Below are 19,964 nucleotides of genomic sequence, written 5' to 3' on the forward strand. Positions count from 1 at the left end.
ACAGACACTGTGTAAATTTCAAGCAATAATTCAGCCTTATAAACAGCTACTTTCATGAAGTCCATGGCAAATTATTCAGAAAAGAATGAATGGCTTCATTCAGAGAACCTCTGAGTTGGGAAGGACCTGAGAGGGCCTCTAGTCCACCCTGGACCTGAACAGAAACTCCCTGTACAGCATCCATGACAAGTGGTGATTGATTTTTACTAGGTATTTCATGGAGGGCATAACAAATCGTCAGAAAGAGGGCAGCAGGAATGGGAAGGCCTCTGAGGTCCCTTCCATAAAGGAGATGCTGTGAATATTTAGGGCTCAACCAGATGGTAGAAATTCAGCTACATTGGAGAAATCTGTCCAAGTATTGACCAAAAATGACCATGCCAGGGTTTGAAGGGAAAAAGACAATGTGGCGGTATAGGTACCATTTCTTTTTTTTCCTATGGGAGCATTTTTTCTAATTTAAAATTTTATTTTTCCCAATTACATGTAAAAATAATTTTAACATTCTTTTTTTAAATTTTGAGTTCCAAATTCTCTCTTTTGCTCCCCTTTCCCCCATTAAGAAGGCAAGCAATTTGACATAGATTATACACGTATAGTCACATAAAACACATTTCCATTTGAGTCGTTTTATGAAAGAAAACACAGACCAAAACCAACCAACCAAAAAAAAAACCCAACAAAAATAAAGAATGTAAAGAAAAAAATATCTTTTATCTGTAGTCAGGCTTTACCAGTTCTTTCTCTGGAGATGGATAGCATCTTTCATCATAAGTCCTACAGAATTGTCTTGGATCATTGCATTTCTGAGAATAGCTAAGTTATTCATAGTAGATCACCATAAAATATCACTGTTACTGTGTACTATGTTCTCCTGGTTCTTCTCATTTCACTTTGCATCAGTTCATGTACGTCTTTCCATATTTTTCTGAGACTATCCTGCTCATCATTTCTTAAAGCACAATAGTATTCCATCACATTCATATACCACAACTTGTTCAGCCATTCCCCAGTTGATGGGCATCCCCTTAATTTCCAATTCTTTGCCACCACAAAAAGAGCTGGTATGAATATTTTTGTATCCATGGGTCTTCTTCCTTTTAATTTTTATCTCTTTGGGATACAGATCTAGTAGTGGTATTGCTGGGTCAAAGGGTATGCATGGTTTTATAGCCCTTTGGGCATAGTTCTAAATTGCTGTACAGAATGGCTGAATCAGTGTACAATTTCACCAACAGTACACGAGTGTTTTAATTTGCCCACATCCCCTCCAACATTTGTCATTTTCCTTTTCTGTCATATTATTTAAATGGAAAAAGATATACAAAAATTCACTGAAGAGAAGAACCACTTAAAAAGTAGAATTGGCCAAATGAAAAAGAAGGTACAAAAGCTCACTGAAGAAAACAATTCCTTAAAAGTTAGAATTGGGTGAGTGGAGAGCTAATAACTATATGAGACATTAAAAAATCAAATAAATTCAAAAGAATGAAAAAAAATAGAAGAAAATGTGAAAAATCTCATTGGAAAAACAAGTGACCTGGAAAATAGGTTCTGCCACCCCAGAATTTGTTTAGAGTCATTATTTAAAGGTATTTGGAGGAGAGCTCAGGAGAGTCCCTGCCTTTATTCTGCCATCTTGGCTCTGCCTTTCTAGGTATCATTTCAATGGGAAAAATAAACAACAGAATAAATTGCTCCATGGTATTTGCTTGGCTGTGAAAAGAATGGGAGGGTCTCAGGTGAACTGGAAAAGATGGAATAAAGAACTCCCCACTAATTCTGTAGCTAAAAATAATAAAAAGATGTTATTCTAGAGTTTCAAAGTTTCTTTTCCTCATAACAATCATTGGGGGGGGGAAGGGAGAGTTCCAGTTTTATGATCCTCATTTTACAGATGAGTAAGACAGGGGAAGTATTAAAGCTCAGGCATAAACTCAGGTTACAAGATTTAGAGGTAGACCCTAGAGATCATAAGAGCATAGATTTGTAGAATGTATGGAATTTATGGAATGGATACCAGAATTAGGGTTAGAGGTCATTGAGATCAACTCCCTCATTTTACCAAGGAAGAAACTGAGGCCCTGGGAGGGGAATTGACTTGCCCTCAACTGTCAAGCATCAGAACTTGGGTGTGTCCCCTGGCACTGACTCTGAATCCATCATCCTTCTCACTATCAACCAATCAACACATCTTTATGAAGCACCTACTATGTGCTAGGCACTTTGATACAAAGACAAAAACGAAGCAGTCCCTGGAAGGGAGGTATGAACCCCTAGGATGAGCCAGAGAGGCTTCATGAGTTCAGTTTTAAAGGGAATCAGCCAAGAAGCATTTGAGATATAGGGGGTAGTTCTTGAAAAGATGGGAGATGGAATCCATATGAAAAACCCCAAGATAGTCAGTTGGTCTGGACCACAGATAGTAAGACAGGGAATAAGGAGGCCAGGAAGAGAGGTCAAAATTAGGTTGTGAAGGACTTTAAATGACAAATACAGGAGTCCAGATTTGAGTCAAATGCTAATAGGGAGACATTGACATTTGTTAAGCAGGGCTAGTCACATAACCAGATCTGTGTTTTGCAGAAAATCTTGCTTTGGCATCTGTCTGAAGAGGATGGTTTAGAGAGGGGAAAGACTAGGAGTGAGGTGACCAATGAGGAATTTATTGCAAAAGTCTAGTTGCTGTGAGCCTTAGGGTGAATGGAGAAGAGGGGCAGATGTGAGAGAGGTTGTAAGGGTAGAAACAAGATTTGGCAACTGATGGGATACGGGGAGTGAAAGAGAGGGAAGAATTGGGGACGACTCTAGGATTGCAAATTTGGTGAATGGAAAAATGATAGTATCTTGACCAGAAATAGGGAGATCTGATAGAGAAGTGTGTTTGGGGACATGAATTCTGCTTTGGATATATTGAATTTGACAAGCCCACAAGGCACCCAGTTGGAAATGTTCAATAGGACATTGGTGATAAGTGGAGCTAGGAAGAATGGAGCAGGAGTCATTCTCATAAAGATGATCAATTGAACTCATGGTAGCCGATAGGGGTCACCAAGAGAGTGTGCAGAGACAGAAGAGGACCCAAGACTTGGTTGGTTACTGTCCTTCGCTCTCAAAGAGGACCAAAATGGTATCACTATGTCAGAGTCAAGGTTCAGTGTGTCTGATTGTGACTGATCAGACCAGTACAAGCTCATTGGGCACAGGTTGGGCACAAATAGTCCATGTGAACATTTGGAGTGAAGATGGCTCTCAACCTGTGCATCCCAGGATTCCTTTGAACTGTGTCTCTCACAGAGCATAAAGCTTTCTTTGATGTGGGCACATCATCCTGGGTGGTCCTGTGCCAGGACCTCCCATGCCTCATAACCAATTCCAAAGTTCTTAAGAGAGACCTTGAGAATGTCCTTGTAAGTTCTTCTGAACTTGCCCTGTGTGAGTTCTTCATAAAACAAATGTTTGTTTGGCATTTGAACAACATGGCTAGTTCATTGGAGTTGCACTCTCTGCAGCAGAGGTTGAATGCTCAGCTCAAAAAAGAACCTCCGAGTCGGGGACCTTATCCTGCCACATGATCTTCAGAATGGAAGCAGTTCAGTTTCCTGACATGGCGCTGGTAGACTGTCCAGGTTTCACAAGCATGCACCAATGAGTTCAGCACAGCGTTGCAGACCTTCAGTTTGGTGGGCAGTCTAATACCTTTTCTCTCCCACACCTTCCTTTGGAGCCTCCCAAACACTGAGCTAACTCTGGCAATGTGTGTATCAACCTCATTATCAATGTGTACATCCCTGGAAAGTTCACTACCAAGGTAAATGAACTTATCCACAACATTCAGAATTTCTCCATTTGCTGTAACCGATGGTTCCGTGTATAGATGGTGTGGTGCTGGCAGGCAGAGCACCTGTGTTTTATTGGTGTGAATTGTTAGATCCAAATTAGAACAAACAACAGAATTTATCCATACTTTGTTGCATCTCACCCTCAGAAGCTGCATTAAGTGCACAATCATCTGTGAACAAAAAGTTACACACCAACTTTCCCTCCACTTTAGTCTTGGCCATTTCATGTTAAATAACTTACCACCAGTGTGGTAGCTGACCTTGATGCAGTTTTCATGCTTATCGAAGACTTTTGACAACATGGCTGAAAACATCATGCTGAAAAGCATGGGAGAGAGTACACAGCCTTGTTTCACTCCATTGGTATCCGTGAAGGAGCAAGAGCATCGTCCAATATGCAGAACCCGAGTGAGCATGCCACTGTGAAGCTGGCAGACAATACCAATGAACTTCTCTGGACAACCAAATTTTGGACCCAAGACAGAGCCTTGAAGAGCCTCAACAGTTAGGGGAAGGATATAGATGATGTTCAACCTCCTTTAGATTGCAAAGAAGTCAGGTAGGTAGTAGAATCAGGAGAGAGAGCAGTGTCATGAAATCCCAGCGAGGAGAAAAGATCCAAGATGAGAGAGTCATCAAGGAATGAATGAAGGAAACCGTATTGCTGTTCAGTTTTTTTGGTCATGTCTGACACTGTGTGATCCCATTTGGGGTTTTTTTTTGGCCAAGAAACTGGTGTAGTTTTCTGTTTCCTTTTCTGGCTCATTTCACGGATGAGGAAACTGAGGCAAAAGGGGTTAAGTGACTTGCCCAGGGTCACACAACAGTGTCTGAGATCAGATTTGAATGCAGATCTTCCCGACTCTGAGCTCAGCACCCTATCCACTGTGAAACCAAGCCACCTCTATCAGTAATCAATGTTGTTAAAGGTTGCAGACAGGTCAAGGAGGATGAGGGTTGAAGACAAAAAAACCAACCTTTCATACTTGGCAATTCAGGGATCATTGCTAATTTTGGAAAAAGCAGTTTCAGTTAAATAATGAAGCTGGAATTCAGATTGCAAGAGACTGTGGATGAAAAGCGGAGTTGTGGATCGCTTTTTCTGATAGTTTGAATGGGAAACAGAGGAGAGAGACACACTAATTTGACAGGATTGTAGGATCAAGTGAGGACTTTTAAAGGATGGAGATGTCTTGAACATCTCTGCATGGGGGGTAGGAAACAAAGTCGGTAAATAAGGAGGGAGGGAAGATTGGAGACAGAGAAGGGAAGATTGGAGACAGAGAAGAGAATATGGCCAGGCCAATTTGTTGGAGCATAGGATCAAGGAGGAGATAGAATCAAGGATACAAGTAGACACAAGGGTTGCTCTTGGCGAGAACTCCTCTTTATTAGAGAATGGAGTTAAGGAGAGAATGGGAGATGATGGCATGAGGTTTTAGAGTAAGGGAGAAGGCAGATCATGTCCAATGTGTAAAGTATAAGGCCAGATCCTGGCAGAATTGTGGTACAGAAGGCATGAGTCTTGAGGTTGGGAGTACAACAGAGAAGCATTTAGGGAAGAGTACACAGATTGCTTTGCTGCAGCGAGGGCCCAGTTGAGATGAAAAGGCATCAATTGGTAGAACAAGGCAACTTGGTAATGTGACTTTCTCCGGGAACAGAGGAGGTGGAAGGTGGGTGTGATGAAGGATTGGGGTTTGTCAAGTCCCAAGTGTTGATAGGATAAAGGATAAGGGCTTTAAGAGCATAGGACAATGGCAAGTGGAACTGGTTAACTGGTTTTACATAGTAAAAATTGGAAAGGGAGATTGAACCTAGAGCTGGAATGCTGACATAGAAGGGGGTGCCAAAGAAGAGGTTTAGGAGGACTGAGGCATAGGGAGGAGATGGAATGATAGGGTGTTAGAGTTGGATAGAGGAATTTCAGAATTCTTGATCCTGGAAGTGGGACAGTCATACAAGTGACTGGGAGATACAGGGAGTGACCATGGCTGAGACTGAACTGAGCTGAAGTCAGGGATGACTTTGAAGGAGCATCATGCTACCAACTCCCTCTAATTGAATCCAACACCTTTTTCTATGCCAAGTACCAGTCCAAGGTAATTCTCTGGCTCTAGGTCAAATGCTGTAAGCTCTGCATCCCTAAGAGTGAGGTTCTCCTGTCTCTCCTCTCTTTGCCCTCCCCCCGCCCCTGCCACTGGCCATCCCCAGTGGGAGGTGGGTCTATTTCCTTGATCCTTCATATCTTGGGGTCAGGAGGCTATGTTTGAACACCAAGTCCTTCCCCTTTGTCAACTGACAGAAAGGGCAGAGACCTCAGTTCCAGACAGGTGGGTCCCTGGGGCACATACATGTCCACAGACCAAAGGGAAAACCGGGGGCCATTTCTGTCATCATTCTGTGTGCAATTACTTTCTCCCTATTTGCCAAGTCTTTTTCTCCGCTGTTGCATCAGGGTTGCAGGATGGGAAAGGCCAGATAGAATGAAATATTTGGAAAGCATTTTGCAAACCTCAAAGCACTATATAAATACTTTGATGATGATGATGATGATGATGATGATGATGGTTAGTCATCAGGACACAGATTGCCCATGTCTTTGCCTTTTTCCTCCCTAATTTTAGACCTTCTAGTTCTCATTTTTGAAGAATGACCTCCCTGTCCAAGAACAGGAAGTGAAAGTGAACAATGTGAAAGGGATTTGTGTCAAAGCTTCCTATTGCAATGGGACTTGGTCTCTGAGGTCATATGAAAGCCCCAGCGAGAGTTGTTGACAACCTGAAGTTTCTCCAAAGAGCAGGGAAACAGCTTAGGGACCATAAGTCCTGACTTCAAAGGTCAACTGCATCATTTACTGCCAGGGGGACCTTGGGCAAGCTACTTCCTTCTTTAGGTCTCAGTTTCCTCATCTGTAAAATGAGGATTTTCCCCAGATGGTCGAAGGTCCCTCAAAGTTCTAACTCATGTGGCCTTGCTTTGTCTGTTCAGCTGGAAATTATCTCTTTCTGGGCCTTCATGTAGGACTCCGTAACTCGTGGATCTTGAGACTTAGAATTGTACTAGTTTTTTGAGGCATCCCAGTCCAGTAATATTATTTTACTCTTGGGGTAAGGTCAGGGAAAGGCAGTGACTTGTCTTAGGTCACACACAGACAATTAAGTGGCAAGGCTGGGACTTGAACCCAGGTCTCATGACTCCAAATTCAGTGCTCCTCCCAACACAGCTCTTATGAAGCTCTGTTGTATTGTTATCTTGTGTTTTGCTCCTTCAAGACTGTAAGCTCCCTGAGGACAGGGACCACTGTCTTATTTTTCTGTGTATCTCCCCTAGGGTCTGGCATAGTTCCTTACACATTCAGGGGCTTAATCAATGTTTGTGTAACACTACAGACATTTTTAGGGTAGGTAGGTGTGGTAGTGCACAGAGCACAGGGTTTGGAGTCAGGAAGACTCCTCTTCCTGAGTTTAAAATCTCGTTTCACTAGTTGTGTGACCATGGGCAAGTAAGTCACTTTGCCTTGTTTGTCTCAGTTTCCATATCTGTACAATGAGCTGGAGAAGGAAACGGCAAACCACTCCACTACATTTGCCAAGAAAACCCCAAATGGGGTCATGGATAGTTAGATATGACTTAAAAGAGACAAACAGACCTTTTCTTTTTAACCTGGATTGTGTATGTATGTATGAATCTATCACATGCATTTTTTACAATTTTGAGTTCTAAATTCTCACCGTCTCTCCATCTCCTGCTCCAACCATTAAGAAGGCAAGCAATATGAAACCCGTTAAACACGTAAACTTAAGCAAAACATATTTCCATATTTGCCATGCTGCAAAACAAAATTTAAAAGGCAAGAAAAATTAAGAGACAAAAAAATCTGCTTCCTTCTACTCAGACCCCACGATTTCTCTTTCTGGAGGTGGCTAGGTTTTTCAATTGTCTACTATAGGCCTTTGCAGAATGTCTGTGGTGTTACTGCCTGTATTCTATTAGCTTAGTTTTAGGGTGACTGAAGCCTTCGTTGGTCTCTGTAACAAGGTGGGTGCACGCTGATGAGACATCCCTTCAAAGAAGGAGTGTGCCCTAACATTACGTCTCCTTCAGGATCTTATATAGTAGGGAGCTAATAGAGGTTTCATTGAATTTCCAGAGATAGTGTGATTGGTGTCCTGTGAGATAACTAACTGCCTTAACTCCACCCCAAACTTTTTCTTCATCCTCCTTACCTCACCCAGCCCACATTTATAATATTAATAATACCTAACATTTCTATAACAGTTACTATGGACCAGGCATTGTGCTAAGAGCTTTATCATCTCGTCTGCTCAAGACAACTCTGGGAGGTAGATGTTTTATTATTATTCTCATTTTACAGATGGGGAAACTAAGGCAAGGTTAAGTGACTTGTCCAGAGTCACACAGCTACTGGGTGTCTGAATTCAAATTTGAACTCAGATTTTCCTGACTCTAGGCCTGATACTCATACCTGGCTCTGAAACAGTCACCCCCTTAGGAACCTATCCCACCATCAACAAAAAGCAGCACCTAGATTGGTAATTTACTATTTGCTTCTTGAAAGATGAATTAATCCTGAATCCAGATGCTTCTGGGACAGGCTAGAGAAAGGCCAACACTGGCCATTCTGCCTTGTACCCTGACATTTTGTGTCTGTATATGCTCACAGGGGGGCCTTGGAGTGGTGGGTTCCCCTGCTGGAAGGGGATTCATCATATTCAGCTGAGGAAATGTATCTCATGCCACCATGCCCCCTTCCTTCCCCCCAAGTGTGCTCTGAATGGCTGTGTTATTTAGAGAGAGTATTCTTTGAGAGAACTGTTCCATGGGCATGTTTTTTCACTATTTTGATAACTGTATTTGAATATATTTGGTTTCCTTTGTGATTCTCTGTATTTTATACATTTAAAAACCTGATTCTGAAAAAAGGTCCACAGGCCTCACCCAACTGACTGCCCAAGGGTCCAGGACACAGGAAAGGGTCTGGAGTCTGTTTATGAAATTATTGTGATCAACTTGTTGTCATATTCAGAGCCTCTGGAGATTATCTTGACCAAAATATTGTCATTCTTATAGGGCATCTCAACATGACAAATACAGGATCCTAGACCTACATTCGAAGGCATCTATAGTCTAGTCCCTTTATCTTGCAAATAAGGAAACCAAGACCCAGGGAAGGTTAGTGACCTACCTAGGGTCATGTATCAGTAGTCAATGACTGAGATTTTCTTTTTCTTCTACTTTAGGGTTGGTTATGCACATGTGGCCCACATCTATGTCCCTTGGTGTAACATTTTGCACTTTCCTTATCAGCACCCTGTGGTTGCTTCACTTGTCTTGAGGCTCCATTGGCTAGAAGGAGCTAGCTGCCTCTTTCTCACTGGCCTATCTGCCTTGCCTGCCATTTTCGTTCAGCTCTGAGCCCCTAATGGGATCCAAACTGAGACAATGCCGTCCATGCCGATTGAGAACTCAAGTAATGCTGGGGACCGTAACGGCTATCTGTAATTGAATGCCTCAAAATTCAGCAAACCAACTTTCACTAAACTCTAGGCAGGGTAGGGCTGTCCATCAATGTTCTCCTATACAGGTAACAGTGAACTTTCTCACTCACTCCCCAGTCCTTCTGGATCTCCTAAGTATTTGCATTCTATGCCCCCGAAATTACTTTGAATGTATTTTGTGTTGACTATTTTGTTTAGCAGGGAAGAATACCAGCTCTTTGAGAGCAGCCAACAGTTTTGACTTCTGTCTTTGTATTTCTTGCCTGAGCTCACAATTTTGCTGGTAACTTCAAAAAAGAAAATTCTCGCTCCTGGTGCAGACTTTAGCTTAGAGAGTGGACCAAGGGCATTGGGGGTGACCAGTTCAGGATTATGCAGTTCCTTCAACTGCTAGATGGATACCATTTATAGACTTTTGCTAATCTAACCCCCAGCTCAACAGAGACCCTGTGCCCTCCTTTCCCAACTGACCACCCAGCCATGCCTTAAAGGCTTCCAGTGACAGTAAACTCATGCCCTGATAAAGGCCCTTCACTTCAGTCTATACATTCCCCAGTTGGGCTACCCACAAAATCTATCGATTGCATCATGTCATCTTCCTTCTTCCTCCTTTAGTAACTCCTTAAGACCCACAAACTTGGACACTACTGGATGCCATTCCATTTTCACTCTATGCATCAGCTTGACCCACCCACTAGCCATTTCTTGAATATGGTTCTCCCTGTTAGCCATTCAATCCTTGGGCTACAAATCTATAGGAAGTCCTCTTCTCTAATTAGCAAACTCCACTAGGTTTCATGGGGGGTGGGAGTTAAGACCAATTGAGCATGGAATTGGTAGAACAGAACTTGAAACCAGGTCTTTTGACTTGGAGGCCAGCCTTCTGGATGCCTGTCTCATACATCCCCACTACATATGATACCATGCCATGCAGCCCACAGTTTCTGAATTGGAAGAAATTCTGTCTCCTCATCAGTTCCCCTAGGTGCTTGTGAAGGATGGGGAGTACACGGCAAGGTCAGAGGTTGATTTCTTTTAAGGTTGGGACTGGGGTTAGGGTGAAAGAAGGGTGTAGCCAATCATGGCAGAAAGCAAACCATCCAATGCTGGTAAAACTCTTTATTAACCTTGTGTAAAAAAGCTGAAATAGCATTAGAGCTACACGGCACGAGACAATCATCTTGTCATTGCGTGAATTGTGTCAACTGTGCTGAGCCGAACTTTTCTGTGGATCAAAACCGAAGGTCTTCGTTTAAGAAAGAAGACGTTAGCTTGTTATGTACCATGTTTCCCCAATAATAAGACCTATCCCAAAAATAAGCCCTCCCCTTACTGTGTAAGATTCCTCTAAAATAAGCCCTCCCCCGAAAATAAGCCCTATTGAGAATGCTACTGTAGTGAAGGTGATCCCCTGTGCTACACGCTACATTACGGTACCCTCTGTATGCACCGTTTCCCCCGCCCCATGAAACACACGCCGCGCTCTGAGCTGCATCCAATCAGAGCTGCAGCAGTGAGCGTGTCATCCTGTTCTTTATTGAATTCATTATTGAATAAAAGTACATTTTTTTGTTCACATTTACCTGTTTATTAAAATTGCTGTCAATGTTCATTAAAATAAGCCCTCCCCTGAAAATAAGCCCTCTGGTGTTTTTCTGTCCAAAAAAAATAATAAGACAGTCTTATTATTGGGGAAACACGGTATGTGTTGTAAGAGGACATGCTGTTTGGAAGGCGATGCAGCTGGAAACTCTAATATTTGCCAAGATATAATTTCCCCAACAGGCTATTCTTTATGGGGAAGGTGCTAGAAGCACATCAAAGAGTGTATACAGAAAGCAGCAAGAGCTACAAAAACAAAGCAAGCCAAAGAATAAAAAAAAAGAGCAAAGCTAATGGGAAAAAAATGGGGAGGGAGGAGCGGGGGAACTATTCCTTCAAAAGCAGACATTATTTGAAGCTTATATTTCTCATAATGCATGCTAAGCAAAATATTAAATATCTTAAGATGTTTAAGATGTGCTAAATAAAAATAAGCTAGTTTTAGGGTTTAATTTTGCTACTGGATTTTTGGTACTTGACTCATTAGGTAAAAGAGAAAGCAAAGAGGATACTGGGGAAAAGTGTTGAGCCCCCCCTTCTATCCGCACCCCTCCCCCCAACTTCTAAAGCACAATTGCCTGCAAAGGGAGATAGCCATCTGGCTTACACTTAGCACTGAGCCTGGCTAAGGTGGAGTGGAGGGAGTGGGCAGGCAGGTGGGATAAGGTGAACAGGGAGTTTCAGGAAGCTTCATGCATCTTTTTCTCATTTGTCATCCCAGGGGGAGCACTGTGTATTCTGTGGCAATTAGCTTATGAAGAAATGGTGTTGGCTTCCCAAATGCCCCAGGAGCCCACCTGGGAGTTGGTTTGGGCCTGACTCCTGCGGGTTCTTATATGAGGCCATACATGTGTAGATAGGGCTCAGCCCCAGGAAAGGGGCACCCTTAGATCACAGGGCAATGGATAGGGCAGCCATATGTAAAAATAACATTCCATATTCAAAGTTCCATTTTCCATAGGAAAAGAAATTGTAAATAACCAAACTAGATTTTAGTCTAAGAGTAGAAACAGAGTAACACATGGCTATGCAAATAAACCTACTTGCAAACTTTAGGAGAAAAAAAAAAAGCTTTGTACTGTCTTTGTAGTACTAGAAAAATAACCTGCTTCTATATAACAGACCAAACGGGCCCAGGAGAATCCTGGGACGGGAGATCTCATGGTGCACAAGCAAATGCTCTAGTCCCTGGATCACAAAAGAAAACAACCCTAGTTTATGACATCTCAAACACAGCTTTGTCACCTACACAAGAACAGCATACTCTAAGAATTGCAGGTTCAAACTTTGGCTTGGAATGTACGGGACCCTCCCCCTGCCTCCAATGTGTCCCACACCTTCCTCCTCATCTAGACTTCAATCCCAGATGACACGGGACTTCCAGTAACTCCCTCACACTCCCAAGGGCCTGCCCTTTGACAGGGTGAGGAGGTTAGAGACTAATGGCCCCAGATGGTGCTTGGGGAGGAAGCTAGGCAGGGGGGACGGAGCCCCAGGGGCTCAGGTGGTGTTTTCGATTTCTGTGGCCTCTTCGATGAAGCTAGCAACGGGACTGAGAAGCAACAGGGGGAACAGCTTGTACTCCCCATTAGGGTCTTCCGAGAGCAGTGGGGCCTCGAAAGCCTCAAGGGGATTCTCACAATCATCTGTCAGGCTGGGTGCCACCAGGCAGAGAGGATCATCGGAGTCCTCCAAGTATGTGGGCAGATCCTCCTCATGCTCCAGGGCAGCCAGGAGTAGGTCTCTAGCATCCTGGGGTCTGTCTTCAAAGGAAGGCAGGTCTTCAAATATTGAGAGCAGAGGGTTGCCCATGTATTGGACCAGCTGCATGTCTGTGGGGAGACGGGTCGAGTATTTGGTTACACACAAGAGACACTGATGTCTTGTCCACGTGGCTGGGCAGAGAATGACTGGCTCACCCTACACAGATCCCACTACCATCATCAAGTCAGCCAGCCCGGAGGCTAGTTCTAAGGCCAAAGGCCATGCTCAGCAAAACCAGAGCTGACTCACACCTTCTATTGTGAACCCTGAAGTCAATATCAGGCTTTGTTTCTATTACAGGTACCTCCTCACAAAGATTATGGCCTTCCACTAGAACATTGTTGAGAAGCACTTTAAAGCCCTGGGCTTTTGCTGTGGGGCTAGGTATACGCTGAACTGATGGACATGCATGTCATGAGAACACAATGTGACTTTCAGAGCCCCAACTGAGGCCTGAATGGTACTCAGAGACCAGGTTCCTCCTCATTTACAAGGGAGGAAATAGAGCAATGGAGGGGAGGTGATTCATTCTAGGTCACACAGGCCATAAGTGGCACAGGCAAGATTGGAACCCAGGTCCTCTGATGCCAGATCGGAGGCCCCCCAGTAGGGTCTGTGAGAGCTGCTGCAGCTCCAAATGTCACCCTCCTGTGTCTAAGCTGCTGACAAGCCTCTGACCTTGGCCAGCCTGTGGGGAAACAGAGCTGAGGGAGCCCCTAAGGGAAGGAAATTTGGAACAATGCTGAAATTCCTCCACTGCCTTCTGGGAGCCTCAAGTGACTGGGTCTTTCCTTTAAGGAGCAGGGCATATCATTGCTTCCTTCCAGCTGACAGAAGGGCAGTGTGGCCTAGAAGGCCTACGAGGCGAGGCAAGGCCGAGCTAGTTACATTTGGCAGGTGACCAAACAGAGGCTCCCCGAGGGGCTGCTGCTTGCTATTTACCTTTGCTTCCATCAGCTCCAAATTCACTGGTCATTCCACCTTCTTCAGTACTCTTTGTGGGAGCCAGGGTCTAGAGTGGAACAAAGGGCAGGCTTATGTTTAGTGGCTCCACAGAATTAAGCTCCTAGGAATAAAGAGCCCCTCTGCGGAGCCATTAAGGGAGCAGAGGGGAGAATGGGTCCATTTGCTTCTCTTATTCCATAGGCCTGGCCTTTTTGGCTTGCTGCTCTCTAGACAGGGGGAGAAATCAATGAGAGGCATTGCTGAGCCAAGTGTACCAAATGGTCCAGTTGTGATTCTGCCTGAGCTAATATTGACTAATATTTCTCTGAACGGACACCAGCAAACAGTGAATGGGGGACTGAAGTCCAAAGAAGCCAACTTGTCAAACATGCCTGGTCTGTCTGACAGGAAGAGGAGAAGAAGGAGGCTTTCAAGTTCTCCTGGGCTGGTCACAGCACGAGGGCCAATGCCCTGGGAGGGGCCTGCTGCTTAGAGTCTGATCAATGCCATTCAGTCCCTTTCCTGACTGGAAAAAAAAGCAGCTCTGGGCAAACAGGAGAGTGGACTTTAGGAAAAAACACTCTAAAACAAGTGAATAATTTCCCAGGCAGAACAGGCACGTGTGATGAGAAGGCAAGGAAGCAGGTTGTGTTGAGGAGCAGAGTCCTTCTGCCACGGTCAGAGGGAAGGGCAGCAGAATCCCCCAGGAGGCTTCAGAGAGGATCATGGGCCTCCTTGAGATGCCCAGTCGGAACCATCGCTACCTAGTTCATGTGGCGATATGCAGGTGGGCTGCTCCTTCTGGTGAGCTGAGGCGGGCTTCCAGCCAGCTGGGACTGGGGCTTAAATAAGAGCCCAGGAATGGCCTGCCCGCCCCAAACATTCACAGCCCAAGGGGAGAACAAAGGATAGCAGTGCCAAAGGGGTAACAGTGTCAGAGAAACTCAATCAGCTGATGCAGCACAATTTGTGTACATGCCCTAACTCAGGATAGGAGACCTGCCCCCTTTGTAAAATGAACGGTCTCCACAGTACCTTCCAGATCAAGCTAACATTCTGAGTTCCAGTTCTGACACTCAGTTCTAATGCTTCTCCTGGTTCTAAGGCTCTACGGTTCCATTATAATAAAAAAAGGAGCCCCTTGGCCACTCGAATCAAATACCGAAGATGATTTTGTTATTCAAAATAATAACTACAGCAAAATCTCATTAATTCCAATGAAGACTGGACTAAAAGCCTCATTTGTACAAGCTATGTAACATATATAAGGAAATTAAGTCACAGAGAAGAGCGCAGGGAGAGTGGCTAGACCAGGGAAGAGAAGAGCCTGTTTTAAAGCAATTAGCAGCTAATATGGTCATTGCAAACGCTCAGGAGGTAGGTCCCTAAAGAGTCATGACTTGGCAACTGTGTGACTGAGTCTGTGCCCAGATCTGAAGCTGGTAGAGCCACACCTATTATCCAACTCCAGCAGCAGCAGGTGTGGGAAATGAATTGCCAAGTCTAGGTGCAGTCCCAGACATAGCCTGGCCCAACAACTAAGAGCTTGGAGCACGGGCTAGTTGGAGAGGGCAGGGAAGAGGGGCGGCCAAGAAGCTGTTCTCATCATGGTCCTTCTCTGCTCAGAAAGAGGCAGTGCTTTCCCAGTATCTTCCCAATGAAAGCTCTGACACTTCTACCTGGCATTCAATGACCTCCAAATTGTGCTGCCACTTTACCAACTGTTCCTCTCTGCCATGCCCCATGTGTCCCAGCTAGACTGGCTTCTCTGCCCGCCCCCCAAACATGGCCACCCTCTCCCGTCTCTGTACTTTTATTCACACTGTTCCCTACGCCCTTTCTTTACCCGCCACTGGACGCTCACCTCCCCCTCCCCCTCCCCCAAATTCCCACCTGCTGCAGGCCTTTCCCAGTTCCCCACTGATGCTAGTGTCTTCCCTCTGAGCCGATCTCTAGAGATCTGCTCTACATCTTGTTTGGACATAGCGGTCGGCATGTTGTCTCCCCCATGAGACTGTTGGTTTATTGCAGGGCCTGGAGCATCACTGCTGGTTACAGTGTAGGTGGAATGGCCTTCTAGCAGACCAGAGGCTCCCCAGTGGAATGGGTTGTGTCCTGGACATTCCCTTTTCACAATGCTCAATATATATAGCAAATGCTTCTACCTCTGTTCGATGTGTTCACATCTGTGGATATGAATGGGATGGCATAACTAATGAGAAGGATAAAGGGAATCCTGGGAAGACGTGCAGAAGGACAACCCTTGAACAATGACAACCACACACTTAGGACCATGCTGGACCATGGGAGGTGAGGCCTAGAGGGGTGGGATTTGGTTTCCATGGGGCTTGCGTTGTTTGGTTTTGTGAATCTTTCTTCTCCCTGTGAAATCTTCATTACATGGGATGACTGGTTGCGTAAGGGAGGCAGAATTCAGAAATGATGGGGATATGTAAATGCCGACCCAAGACTGGTGTACGCTGGCACAGACGGCAGCACTTCCAGAATAAGGCTGCGTGTGCCATCAGCCGGAATCATGCTTTCTTACTTAATTACATTAACTGTAGGTTGTGGGATTTGGAAGGATCAGTTGACAAAACAAAGCAGATCAATAGCTATTTTGCGACCACTCTGTCCCCCAACCTTCTAAAGGCTGCCTCATGATGGGGATCTCTGTGTGGGGAAGGAGAGGAAAATTCTCCATTCCCCAATCCCTCATCTCTCCAGCTGCCCAATTAAGCCTATGTCATTGCCCTGCTCAAGAGGTTCTTGGGTCATCCTCTCACCTCTCTGATGAGTCTCTTCAGAACACCCCAACACTCTGGTCCCCTTCTCCCTCTTCTAGCCCTGGGCATCTTGCTAGAAATGCTGTTTCCAAGCTGCTTTTGAGACTCAGTTCAACTGTCACCCTCCCACCTCCAAGAGCACTTTGCTGATTCCCTAGGCAGGTCACTGTCCCTCCAAAGGCCTCAGTTTCCTCAGTTGTAAAATGGGAGCTTGGACCTTCCAGCCTCTGAAGTCCCTTCTAGCACCAGTACTAGGATCCCCACATCCTACATGAGAAGCCAAAATCATCTGGAGAGAGTCAATAAAGTGATCTGTAGGTCTCCTCTGACCAGCAGGGATTTAAGAAGCTGGTTTCTGCTCAAGCAGACAGTAGTGACCACTGAGTGGTGTGTTCCATTCCGCTGTGCCTTGCCCATGACTAAGTAATAAAAGTCATCTCTCCACACTGCTCCCCACCCGCCCCTTGCCACTGGTGCAGCCCCTCACCTTTAGGCCTCAAGCAGCCAGACAGCACCCACCCCTTCAACTGCCACAGTTCCCTTACTTGGAGCTGGGAAGGCACCTATTCAGAAATCTAGGCCAACCTGTACCTGAGCTGGAATCCTGGAGTTAGCCAGGCTCCATTGGAAAACTTGGAGAGTAAGAATTCTAATCATAATGGGCAAGCCCCTAAGGCCATCACTGATGGGCAGTTCTAATCATGGAGGCTGAACTCTGCCTCCCTACAACTTCCCCTCAGTGTCTTTAGTCTTGAACACTGGAAAGTAGAACAAATCTACTAGTCCTTTTTCCATATCAAGACCCTTAAAACACCTGAGGACAGTTACCATCCTCCCCTCCCCTCAATATTCTCTAAGCTAAGCATAATCAGTTCCTTGGTCTCTAGTATCTGAAATATCCTGGCCTCTTTCCCTTTAGACATAATATCCCTCCCACAAATGTGATATCCAAACCGTATGGTGGCCCTGATCAGATGTTTCTTGGTCTCTAGTCTGGTACTCTGAAATATGCTGGTCTACTTCCCTTTGGACATGCTGTCCCTCTCACAAATATGGCACCCAAACAGTATGGTGACCCTGTGAAAGACCATCCCTCCCACCTCATCTGCTTTTATTTCATACCCCATTCCACTGTTAAAATTCTGGGAGCTCTTCGGGATGCCACGTCACACTGTGGAGTCTTATGGAGCCCGCAGTCCACTGAAATGCCTCCATCCTTTTGTATAGATTCTGGGTGAGCCACACCTCCTTTGTCTAGCTTGAACCCAAAGGTTCTCTCAAGCTAACCCCTCTGTTATCTTCCCAATGTGCTTCAATCAGCGATAACGATCTTAATTTGTATGTATGTCATAGGGAATCAGGACAATACAGACAATGCATGTCATTCCAATTCTCTTGTTAGTAATCCTACTACTGGATTAAAATCCTTCGCAATGGTAACCAATACACAGCATCACAGTTTGACAGTAAATACATATACAGAGACTGTCCGAGAGCTCTATAAGATTGCATTCACTCTTACGTCAACCATGCTGGATGAGGTTCCTGTCTCATTCATGTTCAGGATGGGAAATTCAGGAGTTGAAATCTGAGGAGAAAAAAAAAATGAAAGTAAACACAATCCTTTAAATCTAAGAATTTAAGTTTGATGCCCCTGACCAACATGGCTATGGAGGTATTGGGAGAGAATGCTGCTCAGTCAGCTCTCACCAGTTCTTGAGAGCTGAATTCTCAATTTTCAGTGTGATCACTTATACCTTGGAAACTGGAAAATGCAACAATAAAGGGAGTTTCCATTCTGGGAGTTCCCTATAATGTAATCCCATGGCTGCACCAAGAAAAAGGTCTTGGTCTGGCATCCACTGTTTATATGCAACTGTCACTTTTACAAGGACTGTTTTAAGTGAATCAGGCAATAGTGAGAACAACAATGATAAAGATTACATTGCAAAGATATGCACGTTAGAAAAGTTCAAAAAAGGGCTATATCTTCTGTTGATTTTTTAGTTCAGAGACCGAAGGCTAAAAGTCACATTGCTAGGAAATAGTGGGGTGAGCATTGTCTTAGGGGTTAAAGAAACCTAGGTTTTGCTTCTGGCCTAGCTCCACAGTTTCCCTGACTATTAGCTGTCTGTGGAGGAGGGGGTTATGAAAATGATCAAGAGTCAGCATGTTTTTCTTCAAATACAAATGTTTGTGAATCCTTGGCCTAATGTTATCTGCCTGGGGCCCCAGAATAAACAGCTGCCTTCACCTCGCTCATGAGCTCAGAGCCGGGAGTCAGCTTCTTCCCAGACAACATGGAGTGTAGTTCCTCCAGATTGGCTTCAATGCAATTCAGAAAATCCTGCATTTCATTCCTTAAATGAAGAAAAGAGTGGCAGTTAAAGATCTATGCTGAAAAGCAAATGAAAGCCAATGGAAAACATGGCTGTCTAGTTGACAGGGGATTCGTAAGGCTTGAGCCCAACACCACAGGATATCCTTGGGCAAATACCACAAAACAAATTTCACAGATTGTGGCACATCCTAGAACATGAAACCACCAACCATATGGCCTTCTCCAGTCAAAAGGATTTCATGTCTAGCCTACAAAGCCCACTGCTATTCAGAAGGATGGCAGCCCCATCACTCATTGGTTAGAACGGAGACATAGTGCCCTCCCCACCCTCCCAGGCAACATACCAGAGTTCTAAAGTCAGAAAGACGGAAGGGAAAATGTGTGTTCGTGTGTGTGTGTGTACGCATGTGCGTGCACAGGTAACATCCCCTAAGAATTCTAAATATGAAGCCGTCCTCAATCTTTTCCAAAGTACTCCACTGGCCTAAGAGAAAGGGAGGAAGGAGCTGCTAGGAATTTCAACAAGCTTGTCAATTTTGTAAAACAAATGAGATTTGGAAATAGCCACATTTCTCCCAAGAGCAAGTAATGTCCTATTTGTTCAGACTTTCTCTCATTAGATAATTGGCATTTAGTGTTTGCAGTTGGATGAATGAACGAATTGTGCTTTGCTTGAAATTTGCCAATAGATGGGAAACACGGCATTCGGGAAAAAATAATCCAGCTGATCTTGTAAGCACAGAAATATTTACAGCTCTTGGCCCCGAAGTGTAAGCGATCATTCATTTAATGAGGTCTGCTGAAAAAATCCTACCTATTTCAACTGGCTACTTGTTAAGTGCCTACTTTCTATAGGCCCAGTGTTTAGCATGGGGAACACTAAAAGTTTCATGAAAACTGAAATGGTCCCCGTCCTCCAGTTTCCAATCTATTACTGGGTGGATCCCTCATGAACACCAGTGAGTATGCCACAAGGGAGAAGTGAGATGGGGCAAGGTGGAGGGCCACCCCACATACGGAGATCTGTTCTCTTTATAACACTGCTCTGAAAGCTGCCGGGCAAGGCCTCCATATGATTACCTGAATCCCTGAGAAATCCTAACCGAGCTCTTCTAAGACCTACTATGTGCAATGAGAGTTTGGGACCACCTGTTTCACTTCT

The 19,964-nt window shown here is 44.6% G+C and overlaps 1 protein-coding gene across 2 annotated transcripts in view; it reads right to left on the reverse strand.

Moving 5' to 3' along the window:
* Window positions 1-10,469: 10,469 nt before the first annotated feature.
* LOC138170978 (heat shock factor protein 3-like) overlaps window positions 10,470-19,964 on the reverse strand; it is a 62,025-nt gene continuing 52,530 nt past the window's right edge. For both annotated transcript variants that reach the window (XM_069100400.1, XM_069100399.1), the window contains 4 exons: window positions 18,716-18,821; window positions 17,984-18,049; window positions 13,673-13,742; window positions 10,470-12,798 (listed from right to left, as the gene is read on the reverse strand). In XM_069100400.1, the coding sequence (XP_068956501.1) occupies window positions 12,467-12,798; window positions 13,673-13,742; window positions 17,984-18,049; window positions 18,716-18,821 (574 nt within the window). In that variant the 3' untranslated portion in view covers window positions 10,470-12,466. The remainder of the gene's footprint in view (window positions 12,799-13,672; window positions 13,743-17,983; window positions 18,050-18,715; window positions 18,822-19,964) is intronic.

The sequence above is a fragment of the Petaurus breviceps genome, unplaced genomic scaffold (assembly GCF_028583685.1).
Source record: "Petaurus breviceps papuanus isolate PSGF00001 unplaced genomic scaffold, PetGlider_PUasm1.0 400, whole genome shotgun sequence".
NCBI classification, from domain to species: Eukaryota; Metazoa; Chordata; class Mammalia; order Diprotodontia; family Petauridae; genus Petaurus; species Petaurus breviceps.